Source organism: Gopherus flavomarginatus, chromosome 17 (assembly GCF_025201925.1).
Source record: "Gopherus flavomarginatus isolate rGopFla2 chromosome 17, rGopFla2.mat.asm, whole genome shotgun sequence".
In the NCBI taxonomy this organism is placed as follows: domain Eukaryota; kingdom Metazoa; phylum Chordata; order Testudines; family Testudinidae; genus Gopherus; species Gopherus flavomarginatus.
This window is the reverse complement of record NC_066633.1, coordinates 6,634,062-6,649,333: the sequence shown is the minus strand read 5'-3', so window position 1 is coordinate 6,649,333 and position 15,272 is coordinate 6,634,062. Positions and strand designations below refer to the sequence as shown.

Genomic DNA, 15,272 nt, shown 5'->3' with positions numbered 1-15,272 from the left:
GGCTCTGGAAGGTGCAGGGCTTGAGTTCACATTTTTGTGCGTGCATCTGCTGAGCCCGTATTTGAGCACTGTCCCCCTCTCTCCCCATCAGCCCACAGGTTAGGCAGTCTGGCTATCAATGACTTTTCCCACACACCTGGGGGGGGTTACTCTCATCCACCCCCCTGAACAGCTGATACAACTTGTCCTCTAGCAGCACCCAGCTCTTGCCCCTCTGACCCCACCGCAACATGCAGCCTCAAGTCCCCCTCTTGCTGCACAGGGACAAACACAGTGTCCCAGAGTTTTCTACCCTCCGACCAGCCCCAGCCCCGGGGGCAGAATGCCAGGGGCTGGGGCGCGGGCAGGGCATCCCGGGGGACCACAACCCAGCTTTGGGATGAGCAACGCCGGGATCCCTCCGCGTGCGCGCACACAGACACACACAGACACACACACACACACACACACACCTTCCAGCAGCCTGGGAAACTTCCTGACGCCGGGGAGTTCCCCTGCCCGGGCTCCCCCTGAGCGCAGGGGCTTGGGGAGCAGCTCCCCCAAACCGATCCCGCCCTCACCTGTCCTTAGCAGCCCGGGGGCAGGCTCCCCATTGCCCCTTGGCAGGCTGCTTTGGCTGGCTGGGGCTCAGGGCACCTAGGCGGAAGGATCGGGGGGGGGGAAGGGGAGGAGAGCGCTGCTCAGAGCCGCCTCCTCCTCCTCACTAGGGGATTTGCAGCCGGAGGTTGCACGGGGCGCTGCGGCTCTCTGCGGCTCTCGGGGGCACCGGGCATTTCTCCCTGGGAGCGGATTGCTTTTCCCGCCTGAGTTTGGGGTGCTGGGGGGGATCCTGCATGCCCGCCGGCTGGCTGGGGGCGCCCCGGGATCGATGTGGCTCTGAAAGGGGGGGCCAGGACCAGCGCAAAGAGAGAGACGCCTGTGCGGAGCTCGAAGAGAAGGAATGCAGCAGCTTCTGGTGCAGAGCCTCCTGCTGTCACTGCTGCCCGTGCTGAGCCGAGGTAGGGGCCAGGGCTGGGCCTGGGGGAAAGGGAGAGGATGGGAGGGGGGGTCTGTGGCCACCAGAGAGTTAATGCTCCGGAGCAGAAATTAAGTGGCGCCCCGGGAGATGGAGCTGGGCTGCGGCGTGTCCCAGCCAAAGTCCTGCCTTCTCTCGCCGGCGAAGTGGAAACTTTCTCGCCCGTGTGTTTCCCTTCTTCCCCTGCCCTGTGCTCCCCCCCGCCGGGGCAGCCTGGCGTGAGGAGAGGGGGCTCCCTGACTGGAGAAGGGGAGAGACCCCCTTGGTGCTGGGGGGTCCTAGCAGGAGAGAGCCGGGGCAGGTGAAACCCTTTGCAAAGTGAAAGCAGGGCTGTCTGGCAGCGGCTCAGCCCGGAGCAGGCTGAAGGGGAAGAGACTGCGGCTTGAAAAGTTCTGTTCTTACTAGGGAAAGGAGCAATCCGGAGTGAAATCGCTCTGTGTGTGTGTGTCTGGCTGGCTGTTGCTTTGCTGTCTGCTTCCAACTGCCCTCCAAGAGGGAATCTCTCCTCCCCACTCCCCTCCGATTTTAAAAGATCACAACCCACCTGAGAGGGTGTGTGGCAGGCATAGCTCCAGGGCGGGGAATCCAGTGTGTTTAACCCCCTCGCTTTTAAAACAATCCGGGGGAAGAGCTAATCCTGCCTCACAAGGTGGCATAACGTCTTCAGCGCTCAACCACCTCCGAGCCAAGGAGGCTGCGAAGGGTTGAGCTGAGTTCTCTTAAAACTTTATTCTCGAGCTCTCCGGAGATCAAGCCTTTGAAAGCTGCCATCACCAAGGCTGGAAAGCATGACTGGTTGTGTAACACAAAACAAGCCTCTGTGTGTGTGGTGGGGGGGGGTTAGTTTTGAGAACTGATCTCAGGATAGCAATGTGGTGAGTTGTGTGGGGGCTTTTCTGTGAGTTCTTTTTTCCCAGCAGTTGAATATTTCATGTTGCCGAGCTCAGATAGTAGCTCTTTTCCTTGTCCTCTTTTCAAGGCTGGAGTGTGCGCTGAACAAGCCGGTGACTGGTTTTTATTTTTTGAAAGCCCTGTTCATTTTTTATTTCCTGTTTCTCGAATCAACGTCAGATTTCTTGTTCTCTCAGCCCTTTCCCTGCAAGTTTTGGGGCGGATGTCAGAGGCCCTTGTGTTTCGGCACAGTGCAGTAACCTTTGGGGAAACAATCAAATGGAAACTTGTGCAACAATTCTTTTTTAGTCTAAAAGGCCTAAAAACGAAAGATGCATAAGTTTCACCAAGGTGAGAGAAATGAGTAGGAAGATGCTTTCAAAAAAAACCAACTTCTTAACATGCAGAAATAATTGTATTGTGCATCTCTGCTTGAAAATGTAGCACTTCAATGCCTTTATCCTCACAACACTGAAAAAATAAAGATGGTGAAGTGCTTTTGAAAAGCGCAGGAGCGACGCCAGAGTTTTTGGCGCCCTAGGCGGGGGTCCTTCCACGCTCCCTGTCTTCGGGGCACTTCAGCAGCGGGTCCTGGAGCGAGTGAAGGATCCCCCGCCGCAAAATTGCCGCCGAAGACCTGGAGCGCCGAAGGACCCCCTGCCGCCGAATTGCCTCCGAGAGTGGCAAAATGCCGCCCCCCCCCAAATCCTGGCACCCTAGGCGACCGCCTAGGTTGCCTAAATGGAAGCGCCGGCCCTGGGAAAGCGCTATATAAGAGTATAAATACAGGAGTAGCACCTACTCATGTGAGGGGTCTCACTAACTTCCTGGGGCCTGCTAGTGCTGAAAAAGTGCTACTCAGTGAAAAGGCAGCAGAATCTGGCCCTTAAGTGTTTGGCTCAAACCGATGCTAACTGTAACATAGTGGGTTGGATTCTGCCACCCTGACTCCCACTGAAACCAATGCCACTGATGCCAGCAAGGGAGACGCAGTGCTGGCGTATAAGAGAAAAAAGGGGTCCGTGCTCAGCCAGCCCGTATAGCCACCTCTCATTCCTGCACGCTGCCCTTGCATGTTGTTGGGGGGTTTATAGATATATGTGCATATAAAAAAAGGATGCCTGGCTGCATCTGTCCTAAATGCAACGATTTTTAAACAGGAGAGAGACTGGGGTTTCTCTCCTGGAGCTTTTAGATCAGGGAGTGTAGGACTGAGCAGTGAGACACTAATGCCCTCTGCCTTAAGCAGTGTAGCCTTCCCCTGTGTACTTCAGAGTTATGATATAAAGTCAGAAGTCTTACTCATAGTAAGGGTGTCATCACAGCCTTCCGGGAAGGGCCCCATTTAGGTACCATTTGCACTGTCTGGTTTCACTTCACTTTGCATAACTGAGGAGAGACCCAGGCTGGCTTAATTCCCTCCTCCCCAAAGAAAACAGGCCGCAGTGTGTTGGCATGGGAGGAGGTAGTGGGGCTGTGAGTTGACTCAATCAGATCTTTCAGGCAGCAGGTATTGAGTATCAAGGGTGGTACAGGATTGAGAGCTGCCCTACAGTAAATAATGTAACAAGAGGTGTCTTTAACGTTTTACAATGGGCAGCTCTGATTTCCCCCTTTGTTAAGAAGCAGGGAAGGCTCTGCTCTGCAGCTGTTGCTTTTTCCCACGAGCAAGGAGGGGAGTGTGCGCCTGTGGCTTTACGACTCTGTTCTCCCTCTGTAGGACAGTCTGTATTCACTTTTTGTCTTTCTTTCTTCTCTCTCTTTTTTTTTTTTACCGTGAATATCTGAACAGCCAGACAATTCAGCAATAGTTTCAGGAGCATTTTCTGTAGCCAGGACAGTAGCAGTAAGTGGGGGAGAAGGCGGGGAAGAAACCCAGCTAGGTGGCTGAGAACAAGGACGGGAGCCTGCCCTGTAATCTGAACTTAAAGTTTGCAGATAACTTTGCCTTGTGAAAGCAGCCAGGGCTGCTCTGACTGCTTTTCTTTAAAGCTCCATGGCAGCCCCCTTTCCCCTGTAAGCTGTTAGACAGAATTGCTAGCACGTCGCCATATGGTTGGTGGCATTCCATTGTGCACCCCCATTTGCATTTTGGAAACACCTTATGTCATGGGCAGCCTTCAATCCACTAATGTCCCATGCCACTGCAGTGGGCATCCACTGGGTTTGATTGGTTAAGAGCCTATCTGCAATTATTATTATTGAATTATTTTTATGCAGTGCTGTAAAGATGCACGGGGCTTTGCAGACACACCAAACATCCAGGGATGCATTCTGCTTGAAGAGACCCCAGTGTAAATCTGAAGTAACTCCATTGATTGATCTGAAGTTACTCTGGCTTTTCCCCAACGTGAGAGTCAATTTTGGCCAAGGGGCTGTGCCCTGAAAAGTTTACGATCTACAGGCCAGACTGAGATGTAAAATCAGGAGTAATTCTAGGAAAACTGAGAGCAGAATTTGGCCCAAAGGACCAGATCCTGAAATCCTTACCCTAGTAGGCCTCAGTGGGCTACTCACCTAAATAAAGATTATTCCTATGAGTAATGGTTACCGGTTGGTCCTCTTGGTTAAGTTTTTAGAATAGCCCATGTCATCCAAATCCTAAGGGCCTGACCAACTCCATACTAAGGCAGTGCTCCCATGGAGTTCCTTCAGAGTTTAGCTGAATAAGGAATGAAAGATTGAGTCTGAAATCCATGAAGTTTGCAAAAATGATCTTTTCAGGCCAGCTTTTCCCTGCGTAACAGACAAGAGACTGGGCCATGTTATGCCAGCCCCCTTTGAAATCACATGGTGCCTAGAAACTGGTCGCAGCTTGGCCCAGTGCAATTAGCCATGCATTTTTATGTGTTTCATCATCTGATGACATCTTCTACTGAGAGCCCATCACTTCCAGAGCTTTAGCAGAGCTAGAGTCTCTGGGAGCCTGCCGTTATAGACTAATATAAGACCCCCTCTCATTGACTTGAATAAGAGAAGGCCTTTGATCAGCAAAAGACTCAGTTTGTTCTCTCTGGGGATTAGGCTAATAGAGGTGTCGAAGGCCTGTTTTACACTACAGAGTTAGGTCAACACAAGGCAGCTTACATCGACCTAACTGTGGAAGTGTCTATGCTAAAATTTCACTCCCGCTGACAGAACTGCCCTGGGATGCCAATTTAATAACTCCACGTCCATGAGTGGCGTAGCAACAAGGTTGATGTAGTTAGGTCGACACAGCATCAGTGTAGACGTTGTATTGCTTATGTTGATTGTTACTGGCCTTCAGAAGCTGTCCCACAATGCCTCATGCTGACAGTTCACTCGATACAAGCGCTCCTGCTGAAGATGCACACCTCCGGCACAAGGAGCAAAGTGTCAACAAGCACAAGCGATGTAATTATTGAGGCGTCTGTATGCCAACGGTCAAAAGTAATTTTATAGGGTAGACATGGCTTAACTACTGGCTAATTCTCATCTTCTGTTTGCAGGTTTACGATGTACCCAGCCTGCCGAATCCTGCTTGAATGGGGGAAAGTGTGAAACTTACTCCAATGGGACTGGGGTATGCCTGTAAGTATAAAAGAGAACTGAGCCATTGAGTTTCCTTTATCTAGATGAACACATTGCTGTAAAGTTGACTTTGCTTTGAAGGACCTGAATTCAAAAAGAGGAAAAGCATTCTTTTATTTGAGGTGCAAGAATAATTTGCAGCCATACTGGGACCCAGTCCTACTTGAATAGGAGTCAAGCGTGATGTCCTGGTTGGGGGGAAAATACAAGAAAGGGCCAAATGTGTCACCCTGTTGAAGGCAGCGGAGCAGGATTTAGTACCATCTGGACCAATAAGTAGCTTCTAAGGGAGACTCTGGATAGCCTTATTCTTTTTTTTTTTTTTTTTAATTCACTCCAGGACAAGCTCCTGCTTCTGGCCCCAGAATCTTGCGCTTCAGAGACCACCTGCTGGGCCTGTAAAAAGCATTAATGTTCACTGCAAAAAATCCAGCAAGCATTTTAAGACTATCCTAATATTTACCCTATCCTTTGGCCAGAGGTCACACTCAGTGACAACCCCAGGATTCATAGATTCATAGATTCCAAGGCCAGAAGGAGCCACCATGACCACTTAATCTGACCTTCTGTATAGCAAACCTGTGAAGCTTCTCAAAAATAATTCCTAGAGCAGATCTTTTAGAAAAACATCCAGTCTTGATCTCAAAATTGCCAGTGATGGAGACCCTTGATGAATTATTCCAGTGGTTAATCATCTTCACCGCTAAAAATTTACATCTTATTTCTAAATCTGAATTTTTCTAGCTTCAGCTTCCAGCCATTGGATTGTGTTGTTATACTTTTCTCTGCTAGGTTGAAGAGCTCATTATTAATAAATATTAGTTCCCCATGTAGGTACTTACAGACTGTCATCAAGTCATCCCTTAACCTTCTCTTTGTTAGAGATTGAGCTCCTTGAGACTGTTGCTATAAGGCATGTTTTCCTTCTCCTGCTTCTTCTCTGAACTGCCTCCAGTTTATCAACATGCTTCTCGAATTGTGGACACCATAATGTCAATTTACAATAGAGCGCGGAGTCAACGGGAGTTGAAGGCGGTTGTGGCCAGGCTCTCAGCTATGGCACATCAGCATAACTCCATGGAAGTCAATGTTTACCAGCCAAGGATATGGCCCATGCTGTGTTGCAGGATTAGGCTCATAAGAATGCAGGTTCACTCAGTAAGAGAGAGGCACCTTTTGCCTGCAAGATAGTTTTATGTGACAGTTCTCTGGCTGGCTTTCTCCAATCCTGGATCATGGAGCCAACTGATGTGTAAAATGTTGGGATTTCCTGAAGGACTCACTAACCAACCCACCACAGCGATGACGCCAGCCTTCCAAGGAACAATAACCAAAGAGAAATGAATAAGATTTCAGTTTGTTTTTTGTTTTTTTTTAACTATTACATAAACGAAATCCAAATGGGTTTGTTTTCCAGCCAGCCTCCCCCATCCACCTGTTAAGCGTGTGCGAGATTGGGGCTTGCCAAGAAGACATTCTTGTCCATTCCAGACGTCCAATTCAGAGCTTCCCTCTGCAGAGGGACCTGAAGGCATTTCCATGCCAACTGTTGAATGGCAATCTTCCTCGACAACATTCGGGGGGTGGGGGGCGAGGGGGAAAATCAGGTTTTCACATCTGCTTCAATTGGGTTATTCTGCCCAGTTTGGCATCTCCTGCCCCCTCCCTTCCACCCAAACTGCCACCCTCTTGGAAAAAAAATCAGCAAATTAATCAGGCACATGAACAATTTAATGGACAAAAGTTGGGTCCCTTTGTGAGCTATTAATGAATGCACGCCACTTTTTTTTTTTTTGCAGAAGCCCTTACCAACGCTTGATGCTCTAAATCTTGTTTTCTTTCATTCAAAGAACGACAGCTGGGATTCGGTCGAAATTCGGCAGCTATTGTTAAGGGAGGCAGATTAATGCTGTGTGACTAATCATGTATGGCTTCCCCAAATGCATAACTCTTTCCATCCCCCACTCCAACCCTACACCCCTCCTTTTCCTTGTGGTTTCTTTCTTTCTTTCTTTCTCTCAAGTTCCAGTTCCCTGCAACTCTCGATTTACATTGCATGTGCAGATGGTAGTGGAATCTAATTAGATCTAATGTGTGCAAGCTCTATTAAAAGGAGGAAAAGCCTCCAAAATATCTTTTTTAAGAAAAAAAGAGAGACTTTGGTATCTTTGAAGAATTTCTTTGCTGGCAGCCCTAAGTGACTTATCTTCTTGACCACAAATACAGAGCCGCTTGCAAATGTGTGAGCTGTTTTTGCAGGAAACGAAGGTTTCAGTGGCTGCTCATATTGAATGCTGTCTGTGTAGGTTGAACTTTTAATGGATGATGATTTCAGGAAGGCAAGTTTGGTGGGGACTGAGACGTTGGATGAGATGTAACTTCCAAGGTACCTGATAGGGATTAGCAAAATCTTATTTTTCAGACTTCTCTAAGTATCTCTTTACTAGGAGTTTTGCTTCCAAGCCCCTTAAACAAAGCAAAGTTAAGAGCACAGATAGCAGAAGTGGAAAAAGTTGGCACCGCCCATTGGCGCCTGAATGAAACATACCATTTTGGCTAGAGGCCATATCTCAGTTTGGCCTGGCACTTAACACAGTTTGGCCATAAAGCCCCTTTGTGCTTCCCCCACAAATCCAATTAGAAAGTGGAATGAAATAAATAGTGTATGAGGGAGAAGCTACTCCAGTGGAGAAGTATCTCTGTGTTTGTTGTGGATGCTCATTACAGCAAAGAGCTAACTGAGTTACTTGAAAGTAACTTTGGTTTCAGAGTTATCAGTGTATAAGCCCTGTCATGGAAAGCAAATCACCAGGGTGAAATGATGAGCTTTCACTTACTTTTGTTATTTTACAGCTACATTTCCTAAAACTCCTGGTCCTTTATCTTATTGTCTCCTTGCCAGTCTGTCTTGTACATAGAGCTTTAATTGAATGAAGAGGCCTGGGCATTTGATCAGCTAGAGGTCTTGCAACAGAAGTGGCCTAATTAAATTGCCTTTAGAGTTCCTATATGCAGTGTAGTTGTAGCTGTGTCGGTCCTGGGACATTCAAGAGAGACAAGCTTTTGAGCTTATACAGAGCTCTTCTGCGAGTTTCGGAGTGTTTCCCAGCCCTGAAGAAAAGCTCTGTATGAGCTCAAAAGCTGGTCTCTCTCACCAGCAGAAGTTGGTCCAATAACAGATAATGCCTCACCCACCTTGTTTCTTTAGAGTTCCTATGCAGGAATAATATGATCTTGCAAACAGCTTGAAAGTTTATTGTGATGTTTCACCTAACAGGATCTTGCGAGGAACTTAACTCAAGGTAAAAGTAACCCAACACCAAACTCTTGCTCTGGCTTTGTAACTTTAAAAAACTTGGTTTGCAGAAGTTTGTACCAGCAGACGGTGTAGCTAGCCACTGACTGCAACAGCACTGAGAAGTGTGGTTTTGTGGTGTGTGTTAACTGTGGCTTTAAGGAATAGGCTCTCATTTGAATCAAACATGTTCCCAGATCAGATGAAAAGGTTTTTCTGAAGATCACTTTGACTTGCAGTGATAGGTCCTAATTAAACATTTGTACAGTTATATTTTGGACTGGTACCATCGCAAATTAATAGGACTGGTCTAAGATTGTTGTGACATGTGAATTTTATTCCCAGCAAGCCCCTGTTCCATTAGTTAAAAGCACATGGTTTGGGAAGGGGCTGAACTCAAACCCACTTGTGTTTCGTCACTAAAATCAGGGGGTTATGCCATAGGCGCCAACTTTCTCCGGCACCGGTGGGTGCCCACGCCTCCCCGTCCCAACTCCACCCCATCCCCGCCCCTGGACCCACCCCATTCCAACCCCATCCCCAAAGTCCCCGCCCTAACTCCTCCCCCTCCCTGCCCCTATTGGATCCCTTCCCCAAATCCCCGCCCTGGCCCTGCCTCTTACCCCAGCGTGCCATGTTCCCCCTCCTTCCCTCTCCCTCCCTGCCCCATGAATTAGCTATTTCGTAGCGCAAGCGCTGGAAGGGAGTGGGGAGAAGCAGGACGCAGTGGTGCGCTCGCTGAGAAAGTGGAGGCGAGCTGGAGCAGGGGGGCCAGGCGGGGCCACGGGGAGCTGCCGGTGGGTGCTGAACACCCACCAATTTTTTTCTGTGGGTGCTCCAGCCCCGGAGCACCCACGGACTTGTCACCTATGGGTTACACCAACGTGCTGAGAATCTGACCCTGTGTAGCAAAGCGGCTTTTAAGGCGAAGGAACAGGTTAAATCTAACCACTAGGTTTGCAGTGAGGAAAAGGTCAGTTTGCTAAAGTACTTCCTTTTGTTTATGAATCTCTGCAGCCATATGGCGCAACTTCTGGATATAGGGTCTGATCCAAAGGCCATGGAGGTCAATGAAAAAACTGCCGTGGCCAATGGATCTGACCCATAGGAGTTGGGGAAATATTTGGTTAAACCTCGATTTTAAAAAGCAAGAGATTATTATTTTAGATTAAAATAATTTTGTGGTGAAAACCAGAAAACTACAGTGACAGTCTTAATTCTGCAGTCCTTTGTGGCCTCTGGGTTATTCAACTGCTCAGTCATTGTTATCTCATTTTAAAGGACGGATGTTTCCTTCTGGGTTGATATTTCTCATGTGCTTTAGCCCAACGTTATTTCCATGAAATAATAACAAAGAAAAAATGTCGCCTCCATGCTGGACAGGAAGAGGGTGGAGTGTGAAACAATCAACCAGAGGAAACTCTTAAAGGAACAGTCTCATGGTGATTCAGCCATGTTGAGACTCCTGGGTGGTCATTTCAAGTCTGATCTCATGTTTTCGGAAGGAACATGGTTGGAGTCTGGAGACTTGGTGGAAGAGGGTAGATTAAAAATACAAAAGCATCAGCATCCCCTGTTGCAGCTTCCAGTGGAAGAGAATCTTGGTCCAGATCCTCAGCTGGCATAAATCAGCACTGCCCCCAGAGTCAGCAGAGCTTCATCCATTCACACCAGCCAAGGATCTAGCCCCTTGTATTATTTTATGCTGGTTTATAGGGATTTTTTCATATATTACTTTTCCCCCACCCATCCCAATTTAATGGCTGAACTTTGCCTATATCACTTGTCACCTACTCAGTGCAAGAAACTAGTTGCAGGGCCTGGGCACCTCACTGCAAAACTATCATTTAGGAAGTTTTTCAGAACAGGGGTGTGGGGGGCTCATTCTCCAGTGCATTTTGCCTTGTCCCTGTGCAAAGTGTTTCATCATTGAAATCAGCAGAGTTCTGCTGATGAACTGAGAATCTGGCCTTGGTGAAATCCCTCTTGTTGCCACCTTGAGCTGATTCAGATTCTGCCTCCAAAAAACACACTGATTATTCCAATCCCTTGGCCAAGGGCTTGGGAACAGGAGTGTATCACGCCGTTTTCCTTAAATGCCACCAGAGACTCTGACGAAGACTTAGAAGAATGAAGAAAGAGCCTTAGAACTTGTGTGATCCTGCTTATTGATCACCTGTGCTCATGCTGGCAGATGTAGCTACACTGCTCGTAGGATTCATCACTTGAACCTGCCATGTGAGAACTATCTGACCTCAAAGGGCTAGAATTGTAGCTGGTGTGAATCGTCATAACTACGTTAACTTCAGTGGAGCTCTGCTGATTTCCCCTGGCTGAGGATGTGGCCCAAAGGGGGTTATAGTTTATTGCAGGGATTCTCAGACTTTTGCACTGGTGACCCCTTTCACATAGCAGGCCTCTGAGTGAGACCCCCCGTATACATTAAAAACACCATTATAAATGCTGGAGGCCAAGCAGGATTTGGCGTGGAGGCTGACTGCTTGCAACACCCCCATGTAATAACTTGGTGACCCCCGAGAGGCCCTGACCCCCAGTTTGAGAACCCCTGGTTTGACTGTATATTGCATTAGCTGGTTCCACTTGTTCCTCGCCTTCTTTGCCCCTCTATTTGTAAGACATTAGAAACAAACAATTTGGCAGTTAAAGGGCTGAATAACATACATCAGCAAGCAATTAGCAAGTTTTAAACTAATGTCCTTTGTAAATTAACTTTCTCTTTCCGGACCTGGAGGTGCCCTGACCCTCACTTTGCTCATGTTCATAGACGTGCTGGCTGGTAACTGTATGTACATGAGTGGAATGTGAAATTTATAGAGCATAAACATATTTAACCAACTAGTAGCCTCAGGGTGCAATTACCATACGCTGGTCATTATGGTGAGTTCCCATGGCTAAGCTATCTCTAGGATATGGGTATAGTTTTTCAGGGCCATAAATCAAGTCTGTAGGATAGAGGAGCCTACATTTACTTGCAGGATCCTATATCAACATATGTATATTCCCAAAGCAAAGTAGACTTTTGATGTGAAAGGTAAGGCGTATCTCAATTGTTTTTAAAGGGGGAGGGATAGCTCAGTGGTTTGAGCATTGGCCTGCTAAACCCAGGGTTGTGAGTTCAGTCCTTGAGGGGGCCACTTAGGGATCTGGGGCAAAATCAGTAGTTGGTCCTGCTAGTGAAGGCAGGGGGCTGGACTCGATGACCTTTCGAGGTCCTTTCCAGTTCTATGAAATAGGTTTATCTCTCTCTCTCTCTATATATATAGGTGGTTGGCTTAGATGTTAGATAGGAACCCATCCACCTGTCTGAGGGCCATATCAGACAGGTGATGAGCAGTTCCCACTCACCTTGGTGGGATTTGTGGATGCTCAGCACCTCTTGGGATTGGACACCGAAAGAGGCCTCTGACACAGAAGGAGGGCTTTTCATCCTCTAACTGGCACCCAGGGACCAGCCTGGCACACCAGATCAGGGAAGTGCAAAGGGAACCTTTGTGCCACACCCACATCCACCAAACAAAGCTGTTGTGTCAGGCCTAGGCACTGCAGGGATCTAAGTGCATAGAGGAAAACAAGCATCCAGTGCAAATTCCAGCCTTTCAAATGGCACCTCTTGCTCTTCATCACACTGGGCACCATTAGGAGATGGCTGTTTATCCCCCTGTTTCTGGAAGGGGATTACTGACCCCCCATCATGTGGTAAACGCCTGTGGGTGGTACCTGCCCAGTTTTTAATGGCGCTCACTCTACTTTCTGGCCTGTTGTGCGGTAACATCTTGAGTTGCTTTTGGTGTAGGAAGAATTATGCTGAGACTTTTAGCATCTGTTCATTTCTGCTCCTGGACACTGGAGTTGAACCACAGGCTTTGTGATTCCTCTATGCAACTCTGCTTCTGCTGCCACATCTAAACACGGGACAGTTTTGTTTCTCTGGAAGCGTGTGTATTTGGAGACCTCCGCATGGTTCAGTGCCGTGCCACAACCACCAGGAGGTAAATGATTTACTTGGCTGTAGTTAAACTAACATGGAGCTTTGGCAATCGGTGTCCTGCATCCCCAGAGCAGGTGTGTGGAGCTGAAGCCGAATGCAGGAAGTCAATGGAATGGCATTCCTGGAGTGTAATGGGCTGTCCAGCAGCAGGAAGCTTTCAAGGGCTCAACTCGAAGGACATGGGATGTAAACTTTTGCATTTTCAGGGTAACCAGGGCAAAAATGGGCTGTTTGGGCAGGGATGTCAGAGCATGGCCACGCAAATGTCAACATACGGGCCCAGTGTTGCTTGAATACGAGCTGCATATGTCAGAGTCTTCAGGAACAAGCCCTGTGGTGTATTCCTTATTTACAGGCAAAAAGCTTTGTGAGCCAGAAGGGAGAAGGGAGAGTGACTGCGTGAGACAGTTCTGATGGTCCGTTTCAGCATCAGCAGGATAACTAGGTGTGGGGGGAAATTCACCTCTACGCAAAGAGCCAGTCCGAGGGCCATTCTTTGGAGGTGGCAAATGGGACGACTGAAGTACCATGTGCTGGCTGTCTGCATATCACTGCCACAGCTGCATTGAGGTAACTGAGGAGAATTTGGCCCTTGGTGTTGTACTCTCAATGCTGAGGGCCACGTACTACTCTGTTACACCGGTGTAAATCTAGAAACAGCTCCACTGTAAATCCAGAGTAATTCCATTGGAGGCAGCTGAGAGCAGAATCTGGCCTTAAGATCCAAATTCTCCCCTGATCTGCATCCCGCAAAATCCTCTGAAGTCAATGGGATGAATGGCAGACGGATTGGGTGTGCATTGGCTTTTATTCTGACGTAAAACCATCGAACCCTTTGGGGAATTTGACAGATCTCAGCACTCCTATTAACTGGACTGCTCTTCTTGTGGATGGTATTTGATACTCGGCTGTTACTCTTCATTGCTGACAACTATTGAAACATAGTCACTAAACGTCCCTTTGGCAGCGATATTCAGAGCTCAGTGACTGTTAGGTAAGAGCCTGATCCTGCATGATACTCTGGCAGTGCTGTTAGAAGGATGATATTATTATTATTTGTGTTGCGGTAGTGCCTAGGAGCCTGAGTAACAGACCAGGACCCCCATTGTGCTAGGCACTGCACAAACACAGTGCAAAGAGAGGGCTCCAAGCAGCTTACAATAACCCAAGTGACAGAAGTGTAGGAATTCTAGTTTGACGCTTGCTTATTAAGCTTTGCGCTTATTTGACTAGGTTAAGTTTTTTGACCACAGGGAATACCAGTGGTTCTCAACCTGTGGCCCAGTCAGCACACAGCTGCGGCCCAGGTGACATCCTCAGGGCCATACAAGTAGCATTGGATGTGGCCCACATGACACATTCTGGGCCGTATATGCGGCCCACAATGGTAAATAGGTTAAGAACTACTGGAATAGACCAATAAAAATGTGCATTTACTATAAATTCAGTAAGGAAGGCCCCATGTGGTGCATAATGTTAAAGATATCCCTGAGGAAGGTTAGTTTAATATTAGCGCCTTCTCTGCAGGTCCAGGAATTTCGTTTCCCACGGAACTGTCACATTGTGAAGAATTCTGCTCCCATGTTCTCACATATTAGGTTTGTGACTGTTTGTTTATTTTCCAAGGAATGATACAGAGACAATAGGCTAGATTCTCAGCTATTGTTAATCAGCGTTGCTCCACTGACTTCAGATGCACTATTCCAGTTTACACCAGCTGGGGATTGGGGCTAAATATGGAAACATGTTATTGTAGAGTTTATTTTCTCCATTTATGTTTCTTTGCCATCTTACAGACATTTGTACTCAGAGGCTCTTAGTGTCAGAACTTGAAATCAGGCTGCCTTATCCGAGGATCAGACTCTCCTTTTGGCAAAAGTGGTGTAATTCTGGTGTAATGCCAAAGAAGTCTGGAGTTATTCCAGATTTACAGTGGTGGAACTGAGATGAGAATCTAGCCTATAGTATAGAAGACAATGCACAAAATAAAGGCTTGCTCCAAAGCCCACTGAAGTTAATGGGCATCTTTCCAGTTCATAGCTGAGATGAGAGTCTGATTAGAGTGGGGGTTTGTTCGTTGGTAGTGAACAGATTCACATCACAAATTGCCTAGGGAGGCTGTGGAATCTCCATCATTGGAGATTTTTAAGAGCAAGTTAGACAAACACTTGTCAGGGATGGTCTAGATAATACTTAGTCCTGCCATGAGTGCAGGGGACTGGGCTAGACAACCTCTCGAGGTCCCTCCCAGTCCTACCATTCTGTGATCATGAAAAACCACATGGATCAAACCTGGCTGTTCTTGGGTTAGAGGCTTCCAGTTTTAGTAGAAGCGCGGGAAATTCCCTTCCATCTTAGGCCTGTGTATCCAGAGGTGATGCTGTGTGCATGCTGAATACTTCCCTCCCACACCTCTAAACCAAAGTGTTACGGGTGAAGAACGGGGGCTCTGAAGTTTTCATTCTGGGCTCCCATTGAAACTAATAGCAGAACTCCCATTAGCCTCCTGT

General features: G+C 47.7%; 1 protein-coding gene across 1 annotated transcript in view; it reads left to right on the top strand.

Moving 5' to 3' along the window:
• The first annotated feature begins 710 nt into the window (after window positions 1-710).
• The window catches only part of NOTCH1 (notch receptor 1), a 79,661-nt gene continuing 65,099 nt past the window's right edge, over window positions 711-15,272 (top strand). The window contains exons 1-2 of the mRNA XM_050926744.1: window positions 711-998; window positions 5,377-5,458. Of these exons, the coding sequence (XP_050782701.1) occupies window positions 941-998; window positions 5,377-5,458 (140 nt within the window). The 5' untranslated portion in view covers window positions 711-940. The remainder of the gene's footprint in view (window positions 999-5,376; window positions 5,459-15,272) is intronic.